This window comes from Lissotriton helveticus, chromosome 11 (assembly GCF_964261635.1).
Source record: "Lissotriton helveticus chromosome 11, aLisHel1.1, whole genome shotgun sequence".
Taxonomy (NCBI): domain Eukaryota; kingdom Metazoa; phylum Chordata; class Amphibia; order Caudata; family Salamandridae; genus Lissotriton; species Lissotriton helveticus.
In genome coordinates, this window is record NC_136072.1 from 394749114 (window position 1) to 394761176 (window position 12063).

A 12063-nucleotide genomic window follows, 5' to 3' on the forward strand; every position below is an offset into this window, starting at 1 on the left:
CTACAAGTACCAGAGTCCCGAGGGGCGATCCGGAGGAGGGGCTAGCGGTGTGCGCTCCATTGATGGCTAAACACAATATGGCTCCCTTGAGCTTTGGGCCGACGGGCTCTTGGACGACGCACCTGCGTGCCGGTTCTGGCATCGAGGCCTTTGACTGTTGTGTGGCGGCCTTCTCTTCCACCCCTAACGATCTTTCTCTACTGATGAGGGAAGTTATCCCGAAACCCGAGACATGTCTAGGGCGATATCCTAAAACCCGGGACATGTATCGGGTCTAGAGATTCATCAGTCCAACAAGTACCGACTTGCACCCACATGGGTGATCCACTAAAGAACTACAAGTACCAGAGTCCCGAGGGGCGATCCGGAGGAGGGGCTAGCGGTGTGCGCTCCATTAATGACTAAACACAATATGGCTCCGTTGAGTATGGGCCGACGGGCTCTTGGACGACGCACCTGCGTGCCGGTTCTGGCATCGAGGCCTTTGACTGTTGTGTGGCGGCCTTCTCTTCCACCCCTAACGATCTTTCTCTACTGATGAGGGAAGTTATCCCGAAACCCGAGACTTGTCTCGGGCGATATCCTAAAACCCGGGACATGTATTGGGTCTAGAGATTCATCAGTCCAACAAGTACCGACTTGCACCCACATGGGTGATCCACTAAAGAACTACACGTACCAGAGTCCCGAGGGGCGATCCAGAGGAGGGGCTAGCGGTGTGCGTTCCATTGATGACTAAACACAATATGGCTCCCTTGAGCTTTGGGCCGACGGGCTCTTGGACGACGCACCTGCGTGCCGGTTCTGGCATCGAGGCCATTGACTGTTGTGTGGCGGCCTTCTCTTCCACCCCTAACGATCTTTCTCTACTGATGAGGGAAGTTATCCCAAAACCCGAGACATGTCTCGGGCGATATCCTAAAACCCGGGACATGTATCGGGTCTAGAGATTCATCAGTCCAACAAGTACCAACTTGCACCCACATGGGTGATCCACTAAAGAACTACAAGTACCAGAGTCCCGAGGGGCGATCCGGAGGAGGGGCTAGCGGTGTGCGCTCCATTGAGGACTAAACACAATATGGCTCCCTTGAGCTTTGGGCCGACGGGCTCTTGGACGACGCACCTGCGTGCCGGTTCTGGCATCGAGGCCTTTGACTGTTGTGTGGCGGCCTTCTCTTCCACCCCTAACGATCTTTCTCTACTGATGAGGGAAGTTATCCCGAAACCCGAGACATGTCTCGGGCGATATCCTAAAACCCGGGACATGTATCGGGTCTAGAGATTCATCAGTCCAACAAGTACCGACTTGCACCCACATGGGTGATCCACTGAAGAACTACAAGTACCAGAGTCCCAAGGGGCGATCCGGAGGAGGGGCTAGCGGTGTGCGCTCCATTGATGACTAAACACAATATGGCTCCCTTGAGCTTTGGGCCGACGGGCTCTTGGACGACGCACCTGCGTGCCGGTTCTGGCATCGAGGCCTTTGACTGTTGTGTGGCGGCCTTCTCTTCCACCCCTAACGATCTTTCTCTACTGATGAGGGAAGTTATCCCGAAACCCGAGACATGTCTCGGGCGATATCCTAAAACCCGGGACATGTATCGGGTCTAGAGATTCATCAGTCCAACAAGTACCGACTTGCACCCACATGGGTGATCCACTGAAGAACTACAAGTACCAGAGTCCCGAGGGGCGATCCGGAGGAGGGGCTAGCGGTGTGCGCTCCATTGATGAATAAACACAATATGGCTCCCTTGAGCTTTGGGCCGACGGGCTCTTGGACGACGCACCTGCGTGCCGGTTCTGGCATCGAGGCCTTTGACTGTTGTGTGGCGGCCTTCTCTTCCACCCCTAACGATCTTTCTCTACTGATGAGGGAAGTTATCCCGAAACCCGAGACATGTCTCGGGCGATATCCTAAAATCCGGGACATGTATCGGGTCTAGAGATTCATCAGTCCAACAAGTACCGACTTGCACCCACATGGGTGATCCACTAAAGAACTACAAGTACCAGAGTCCCGAGGGGCAATCCGGAGGAGGGGCTAGCGGTGTGCGCTCCATTGATGACTAAACACAATATGGCTCCCTTGAGCTTTGGGCCGACGGGCTCTTGGACGACGCACCTGCGTGCCGGTTCTGGCATCGAGGCCTTTGACTGTTGTGTGGCGGCCTTCTCTTCCACCCCTAACGATCTTTCTCTACTGATGAGGGAAGTTATCCCGAAACCCGAGACATGTCTCGGGCGATATCCTAAAACCCGGGACATGTATCGGGTCTAGAGATTCATCAGTCCAACAAATACCGACTTGCACCCACATGGGTGATCCACTAAAGAACTACAAGTACCAGAGTCCCGAGGGGCGATCCGGAGGAGGGGCTAGCGGTGTGCGCTCCATTGATGACTAAACACAATATGGCTCCCTTGAGCTTTGGGCCGACGGGCTCTTGGACGACGCACCTGCGTGCCGGTTCTGGCATCGAGGCCATTGACTGTTGTGTGGCGGCCTTCTCTTCCACCCCTAACGATCTTTCTCTACTGATGAGGGAAGTTATCCCAAAACCCGAGACATGTCTCGGGCGATATCCTAAAACCCGGGACATGTATCGGGTCTAGAGATTCATCAGTCCAACAAGTACCGACTTGCACCCACATGGGTGATCCACTAAAGAACTACACGTACCAGAGTCCCGAGGGGCGATCCGGAGGAGGGGCTAGCGGTGTGCGTTCCATTGATGACTAAACACAATATGGCTCCCTTGAGCTTTGGGCCGACGGGCTCTTGGACGACGCACCTGCGTGCCGGTTCTGGCATCGAGGCCATTGACTGTTGTGTGGCGGCCTTCTCTTCCACCCCTAACGATCTTTCTCTACTGATGAGGGAAGTTATCCCAAAACCCGAGACATGTCTCGGGCGATATCCTAAAACCCGGGACATGTATCGGGTCTAGAGATTCATCAGTCCAACAAGTACCAACTTGCACCCACATGGGTGATCCACTAAAGAACTACAAGTACCAGAGTCCCGAGGGGCGATCCGGAGGAGGGGCTAGCGGTGTGCGCTCCATTGATGACTAAACACAATATGGCTCCCTTGAGCTTTGGGCCGACGGGCTCTTGGACGACGCACCTGCGTGCCGGTTCTGGCATCGAGGCCTTTGACTGTTGTGTGGCGGCCTTCTCTTCCACCCCTAACGATCTTTCTCTACTGATGAGGGAAGTTATCCCGAAACCCGAGACATGTCTCGGGCGATATCCTAAAACCCGGGACATGTATCGGGTCTAGAGATTCATCAGTCCAACAAGTACCGACTTGCACCCACATGGGTGATCCACTGAAGAACTACAAGTACCAGAGTCCCGAGGGGCGATCCGGAGGAGGGGCTAGCGGTGTGCGCTCCATTGATGAATAAACACAATATGGCTCCCTTGAGCTTTGGGCCGACGGGCTCTTGGACGACGCACCTGCGTGCCGGTTCTGGCATCGAGGCCTTTGACTGTTGTGTGGCGGCCTTCTCTTCCACCCCTAACGATCTTTCTCTACTGATGAGGGAAGTTATCCCGAAACCCGAGACATGTCTCGGGCGATATCCTAAAATCCGGGACATGTATCGGGTCTAGAGATTCATCAGTCCAACAAGTACCGACTTGCACCCACATGGGTGATCCACTAAAGAACTACAAGTACCAGAGTCCCGAGGGGCAATCCGGAGGAGGGGCTAGCGGTGTGCGCTCCATTGATGACTAAACACAATATGGCTCCCTTGAGCTTTGGGCCGACGGGCTCTTGGACGACGCACCTGCGTGCCGGTTCTGGCATCGAGGCCTTTGACTGTTGTGTGGCGGCCTTCTCTTCCACCCCTAACGATCTTTCTCTACTGATGAGGGAAGTTATCCCGAAACCCGAGACATGTCTCGGGCGATATCCTAAAACCCGGGACATGTATCGGGTCTAGAGATTCATCAGTCCAACAAATACCGACTTGCACCCACATGGGTGATCCACTAAAGAACTACAAGTACCAGAGTCCCGAGGGGCGATCCGGAGGAGGGGCTAGCGGTGTGCGCTCCATTGATGACTAAACACAATATGGCTCCCTTGAGCTTTGGGCCGACGGGCTCTTGGACGACGCACCTGCGTGCCGGTTCTGGCATCGAGGCCTTTGACTGTTGTGTGGCGGCCTTCTCTTCCACCCCTAACGATCTTTCTCTACTGATGAGGGAAGTTATCCCGAAACCCGAGACATGTCTCGGGCGATATCCTAAAACCCGGGACATGTATCGGGTCTAGAGATTCATCAGTCCAACAAGTACCGACTTGCACCCACATGGGTGATCCACTGAAGAACTACAAGTACCAGAGTCCCGAGGGGCGATCCGGAGGAGGGGCTAGCGGTGTGCGCTCCATTGATGACTAAACACAATATGGCTCCCTTGAGCTTTGGGCCGACGGGCTCTTGGACGACGCACCTGCGTGCCGGTTCTGGCATCGAGGCCTTTGATGTTGTGTGGCGGCCTTCTCTTCCACCCCTAACGATCTTTCTCTACTGATGAGGGAAGTTATCCCGAAACCCGAGACATGTCTCGGGCAATATCCTAAAATCCGGGACATGTATCGGGTCTAGAGATTCATCAGTCCAACAAGTACCGACTTGCACCCACATGGGTGATCCACTAAAGAACTACAAGTACCAGAGTCCCGAGGAGCGATCCGGAGGAGGGGCTAGCGGTGTGCGCTCCATTGATGACTAAACACAATATGGCTCCCTTGAGCTTTGGGCCGACGGGCTCTTGGACGACGCACCTGCGTGCCGGTTCTGGCATCGAGGCCTTTGACTGTTGTGTGGCGGCCTTCTCTTCCACCCCTAACAATCTTTCTCTACTGATGAGGGTAGTTATCCCGAAACCCGAGACATGTCTCGGGCGATATCCTAAAACCCGGGACATGTATCGGGTCTAGAGATTCATCAGTCCAACAAATACCGACTTGCACCCACATGGGTGATCCACTAAAGAACTACAAGTACCAGAGTCCCGAGGGGCGATCCGGAGGAGGGGCTAGCGGTGTGCGCTCCATTGATGACTAAATACGGGGGGAATATAGTAGGGCCGTTCAATTTTTTAGCCAGTCGGCGCCAGAACTCAATTGTGCACTGAGGTGTATGGCGAGGTGATATCCGATGGTGGGCAATGTATCAGCCCGTTGAGGGGGAGAGGGTATGCAATCCAGTCTTCCACTGCCAGTTGCATCATAAATGTGGTGGGAACCATCCAATGATAGGCATAATGCGCTTGAGCGCATAAATAGTAAAACTCGAAGTCGGGAATATCGAACCCCCCATTAATATAAGGTTATATCAGGACGGACCACTTCAGCCGCTGGTTCTTACCTCCCCAAAACAGGCGGCAGAGTTCTGACCGCAATGTCTTAAAAAAGAAAGCACCCGGGTAGTACGGGATGTTTAGGAAAAGATAGAGGAATCGGGGGAGTACCACCATTTTAATGAGGGACGCCCTTCCCGCCATAGAAAGGGGGAGGGATATCCAGCGATCCACCTGAGTGGTTAGTCTCGTGACTGCCACACCATAGTTTGAGCGTAGCGTCTCATCCTTGTCGCGTGAGACTTGGACTCCTAGATATCGAAGTTCCGAGCGGCACCACTCTAGGGGGTAGTCAAGGGAGAAATCCACAACCGCTTCTGTTAGTGGGTAGAACTGTGACTTAGCCCAATTGATATGTACCCCGGACATTTCTCCGAAGGCGACGAACTCTCTAAGTAGGGGATTAAGGTTACACTCAGGGTGTTTGACGAATAACGTAATGTCATCCGCATATAATGAAACATCAATTTGACGCCAAAAGCAGCGGATCGCACTCTCACGGTGCAGTTTGCGTATCCTACAGGCCAGGGGCTCAACAGCTATCGCGAACAATAGCGGGGATAGGGGGCACCCTTGACGGGTGCCTCTAGAAATATCAATGGAAGCGGACAAGCGGCCGTTAATCAGGACTTTCGCCGTCGGCCGTGTGAATAGCAACTGGACCCATGAGATGAACAGGGTAGGGAACCCCATGCGTGCCAGTACGGTAAACGGATACGGCCACTCAACAGAGTCAAAGGCCTTAGTGGCGTCTAGGAAGACCGCAGTGACAGGGAGTGCAGGATCTACAGTATGTAATAGGGAAAACAAAGTGCGCAGGTTGTGAGAGGTGGAGCGGCCCGGGACAAAACGAGACTGATCCGGCAACACAATCCGGGCCATCAATAGAGATAGTCTGGTAGCCAGTACCTTCGCCAGTATTTTGACGTCGCAGTTTAAGAGCGAAAGCGGGCGGTAAGAACCACACACCTTGGGGTCCTTGCCAGGCTTTAATAGAGATGTAATTACGACTTTGCGCATCGATTGAGGGAGGAGGCTGTCAGCCAGTGATTCCACAAAGACCTCGCGGAGGACAGGGGCCATAATGTCGATATAGGTTTTAAAAAATTCTGGTGGGAGCCCGACGAGGCCGGGTGCCTTACCATTTTGGAGTGACATGATGGCATCTCGAATTTCATCGAGCTCAAAGGGGGCAGCAAGGAAGGCCCTGTCGCTATCACTAAGCCAGCAGAGGGCCACATCACCCAAAAAATCATCGTATGGTACGTCCGAGGTGGTAGCAGTGGTGTACAAGGTACGATAATGCGAAACAAAGGCAGTAAGCAGGTCGTCGGAGTTTCTAAGTGTGCTCCCTTGCTCTGTGGACAATTCTAAGACCGAGTTCTCATTGCGGGGCGATCTCGTCAGCAGTGCTAGGGCTCTACCCGGTCTATCCCCTTCACAATATTTTCTCGCTCGCCAGTGTTTCCCTTTAAATTTGGATTCCCTATCGGCTTCCTCCTCGTATTGCGTTAGTTTGTCTCTAAATTCTGCATGAACATCAGGGGCGTCACCTTCTATCATCTGAGCCTCCAACGCTTTCAGTTCACTATCGAGCTTGCAAATCGTGCATTGGATATCGCGCAGTACCCCAGAGCTCTTCGAAATGCAATATCCTCTCACCGTCACCTTAAAGGCCTCCCAGATACAGTCAACAGAATCAACCGAACCTTTATTGTTGGGGAAGAATGCAGCAATCTCTTCTCCAAGTTCAGTGCGGAACACAGTGTCTAGAAGGGCCGCTGGTTGCAAGCGCCAGTGTGGTCTAGGGTTGTCCCACCCAGGTATGTGCAGGTGCATCAGGACGGGACTATGGTCTGAATACATTCTCGGGAGGTGACTTACTGTAGTGACCCCCGCACAGATCTCTCTAGTGATAAAGAAATAGTCCAATCGTGCCCATGTGCCCGTCAGGGAAGTAAAGTGTGTGCCCTCTTGTTGGTGGGGATGCAGATATCTCCAGCTATCTATAAGGTCGCCCTCCGTGAGCAGTCCACCTAGCGCCTCCCTAGCCCTGGGTTTGTAATGGGACACCCCGTCCGCCCTGTCTAGGTGAGGTTCCAGTGCTAGGTTAAAATCTCCCCCCCATATGATATGTCGTGAGCCAACATCCAGGATTTTCCCCCAGAGTGTAGTGAAGAATGCAGGCGTGTCCAAGTTAGGGTCATAGCAGTTAATTAATGTAATGGTATCACGACCAAGTCGTCCCAACACCAGGGCATATCGACCCTCTACGTCTATCAGTTCACCGCATACCTGAAAAGGCACAGAGCGTTTTATTAGAATAGTCACTCCTCTTGTGTAGGAAGAATAAGAGGAGAAGACACGAGTGGGGGCCCATTTGCTTGCAAAGGTGGAACGTGTCTGTGGCGATAAGTGTGTCTCCTGTAACATGGCTATTTGAACATTATGACGTTCTAAATATGCAATCACATTGCGACATTTCCTAGCATTATTAAGCCCCTGTATATTCCATGACATACAATTTAAGCGTGCATCAAGCCCTAGACCCGACATTTGTGAGTTTCAATATACAAGTGTGACATGCCCTAGTCGATACAAGTCTAACAAAGTCTCTTGAGTGATGCAATTCTCCTCGTCTCATGATCAGCTGATTCAACTTCCCACAGAACCAAACTCCCACCCCAGGGTTAGAACTCAACCCCCCTCCCACTACGGCATCCCAATCATGCCAGCAGCCACCTATGTCCATGGCCCCCCACCCCCCTCCCCTCCCTAACAGACACAACATGCGTCTACAAAAAAAATAAAGGGGGTATACCCGTTGGGGGGAAAACAGCAGCGAGGGCGCGCAGCCATGTCTCCACCCAATAGCCTACTGTTCTGTACCGCCCTAGGAGTAGGCCTGGAGGAGATAGTGGTCCCTGTAATACGTTACCAGTGGAGAGGTCTTGTGGACTCCCGTGGCTGCAGAGTAAGTAAGCGACCTGGCACAATGTTCAAAGAAAAAGGCAACAAGGAAAGTCCAGGAATCATGCGAGTTATGAAGATGGATCTGCCTCACTCATCATTGTCCAGTCGAGCTGAGTCGTCCTCGAGGTCTGCATTGTCTCTACGATTATCTTGCCGTGCCCTGCGAATCTCCTTCAAGTAGTCCTCAGTCTTCTGCGGATTGGTGAAGAACCTCTGCTTGCCTTGGTGTGTCACCCGCAGCTTCGCCGGGTAGAGTAGGGCATAATCCAGCTGTGCCTCCCGAAGCTTCTTTTTAACAGCTAGAAATTTGCGGCGTTCCTCCTGCACCATAGGAGTGAAGTCAGGATAGATTGAGAAGGTGACTCCATTGTGTTGCAGGCTCTGCTTGGACCGGGCAGCCGCAGTGCGACATCTCGGTCACGATAATTGAGAAATCGAGCGATAATCGGCCTGGGTGGTGCTCCGGGCTTAGGGACCGGTGCCAGCGACCGGTGTGCCCTTTTCACTATAAATTGAGGGGAGAAGGCATCGTCCCCTATCGACGCCCGGAGGATCTTTTCCACATACAGTTCCATCCGCCCAGTATCTGTGGATTCCGGAACGCCTGTGACGCGGATGTTATTGCGTCTGCTTCGAGCTTCCAGGTCCTCATTCTTTGCTGCTATTACCCGCAGTAGATTATCCATGCGGGCAAGTTGGGTTGAATGGTAGGCGTTGATATCGTCGCCATCCGAGATGCACTGCTCCGCTGTAGTGAGTCTCTCTTCATGCTGGTCCACTTTATGGACCAGTGCGTCCATCCTAGAGGACATCTTGTCTACTTTGTCCACCACCGTGGCGAATCCTTGTCGCATTTCTGAGAGCAAGCTGTGTAGATCAAGTTCCTGGGTGGGGGAGGGCGCCATTGCCGGATCCAGACTGCTAGGCCCTGGCTCCACAGTCCCGGTCTTGGACCCTTTCTTTGCACTGTCAAAGTTGATCTTCGTCTGCCGGTTCTCAGGGCGCACCATCGTGCCCCGCGTCGCTGACGTCTCTCCAGTCCGGGAGGAAGGTACAGGCCAAGCAGGGCAGTGCGCAGTATAGCCCGACTATGAATAGCGGGCAGAGTTAGGTCCACACCTTCCAACCCCGTGTTCCAGTGGGTTAAGTTTCTCTGGGGACTACCTCAGATTGTGAGGTAGCCTGTCGTCGAATGGGAGGCAGTAGGCAGACAGGGCTGCGCCACAGGCAGGCCGAAGTCAGAATCAATTGAAGGCTGTCCACTTGGTAGGCGCGAATCAGGGTGTAAGAACCAGCGTGTGCCCAAAACAGTTTGCACCTCAGGCCAATGGATCCTTTCAGAAGTTCCCCTATACCACAACAACAGCAAGGAGCATAGCGGCTGCGGCGGCCCACCGACCAGCGTGATAGCGAGTGTAGGATGATGGGGAGCAGCTGTGCGTGCAGCCCAGTGCAGGAAGGGTCGACTGTCCCGTCTAAGTTTATGTCCGGGGATTCCCCCCCTCCGCAGTCCCCCGGGGCCACACTCGCCTCGTCCACACTCGGCGCCCCGTGAACAGTAGGGGGGGGGTAAGGCATACGTCCGCAGCGAGGGGCCTCCTCCACAGGCCCGGCGGAGAGGAGGCCAGAACCCCACCGCCGCAGCAGAGCGGTCCAGTCGAGCACAGTGGGGCACAGTACCTTGGCGCCGGCGGTGATGGGGGGATGGGCACAATGGCTCGCGCTGCAGGTCCGTTAGCGTCTGCCCGCCAACCTCGGTGTCCCCGCCAGGCATAGATCGATAGGCAGCGTCGGGGCTCCGGGCGTCCGCACAGGGGTCCAGTGTGCCGGACGGGTCGTCGGTACGCGGCAGAGGGAAGTTGCTGCTCGCGCCAGCCAGTCAACGCGCCAGGCCCACCGCCTCAGGAGAAGCACCGGTCTCGCGCAGTGGAGTGCGGCCGGCCACAGCAGCAGAGTACACCCAGGGGCAGTGCCGGTGAAACTTGCGCGACCAATAGCTAGCATGCGCGTGGCCCCCGGGGTCCCAGACTTGGACCGAGTGTAGGCAAAGGGTCCCGGCACAGGTACAGCCACTTCTGTGCACGATAGCCCTCCAGCAAGTAAAGATCAATCGGGTATAACTGTATCAGGGAACGGGAGCCTTGCAATCAGGCGGCCATTCCATTTGTGAGCCCTCTAGCGCCCCCCAGCAATCTAGCAGTGTTTTGCATGCATTCATGAAAACTATTGAGTGGTATTGACTTATTTCCCTCTAGAGATAGAATGAGTTGTGTGTCATCCGCATAGTTCACCAAATTGATTTTATAAGCTTTGACGATTGGAATCAACGGGCTCATATAGATATTAAAAAGGATTGGGCTAATTGCCGATCCTTGGGGGACACCATGTTGAAATGTACCAAATGTCGAAAGAAAAGGGGAAAGGGCCACTGCTTACTGTCTATTCCGGAGGTAGGACTGAAACCATTTCAGCGCCAAGCCCTCTACCCCAATTTCCATGAGCATATGTTAGGGCATATCTTTTTATAAGGCAATACTATGCTAGCCTGAAAATGCTTTGTTTTATTTCCGTGCCCTTGGAACCATCACAATGTTCAGTTATGCATATGCACGTAAATAGAAAACATTTAAAAATGAACTAGTAACCAATTGTAACATGTTTGTATTCTTTCTCAATACAGGTTCAGAAACTGGTGCCAAACAACACTGTGTACGTATCCATTTTGCGGAATCCCATATCTTTATTGGAGTCTTCCTACTCCTATTTCCGGTTTCTGACATCTTTCAAGAAGACCAAGACTCTCAATGAATTTCTAGCATCTCCTGGGAGCTTTTACAACCCCACAGAGCCTTACCATATGCTTGTTAAAAACACCATGTGGTATGACTTTGGTTATGACAGCAATGCTGAGGACACTTATCCTTATGTGCAGTCAGTTCTGAGAGAGATAGAGCAGAGGTTCCAGTTGGTGCTCATTGCAGAATACTTTGATGAGTCCATGGTGCTCCTGAAGAACACGCTGTGCTGGGAGATGGAGGATGTGGTCAGTTTCAAGCTGAACTCAAGAAGCAAAAACAGTATTCGGCATCTGTCCGACAAGAGCAAGGAAGGGGCAAAGGAGTGGTGCTCACTAGACTGGAAGCTTTACCAACATTTTAATCGGACCTTTTGGAAAAGAATCTATGAGACCATCGGACCTGAGAAGATGCAGGAGGAGCTGAAGCAACTGCGTTTCAAGCAAAACGAGCTGAAGGATATTTGTCTCCAGGAAGGGGAGGCAATAGGAAAAACACAGATTAAGGACTCCAAACTCCAACCTGTCCAGGCAGGGGTGGCAAATATTCTTGGTTACAATATCAGGCCTGGGCTAGGAAGTGAGCAACATACCCAATGCCACAGGATGGTTATTCCAGAGCATCAACACATTATTAATATGCGCAAATATCAGAATCCACGTGGCACAATACCATAATGCTTTACAACTCCTGTTCTGTGTTTGACAGACCGTGCAGAGTATGCTGTGTTTCATTCCGAGCCCAAGCAGAAAGCATGTCCTATCATGTCAAGTCAACAAAGAATTATAATTACTTGCCTGCAACTCACCATAAAGATGTAGCATAAAATATTGTCATATTGATCAGTCTTTTTAACAATGCATTGCAAGTCAGAATATCATGTTTCAAGTATGTTCTAACTACAATA

The 12063-nt window shown here is 52.6% G+C and overlaps 1 protein-coding gene across 1 annotated transcript in view; it reads left to right on the forward strand.

Annotated features, from left to right (window-relative positions):
- The window catches only part of LOC144790806 (galactose-3-O-sulfotransferase 2-like), a 283596-nt gene extending 271763 nt beyond the window's left edge, over window positions 1-11833 (forward strand). Inside the window, exon 4 of the mRNA XM_078665487.1 lies at window positions 11042-11833. Within this exon, the coding sequence (XP_078521613.1) occupies window positions 11042-11833 (792 nt within the window). The remainder of the gene's footprint in view (window positions 1-11041) is intronic.
- The last annotated feature ends 230 nt before the right edge of the window (window positions 11834-12063 follow it).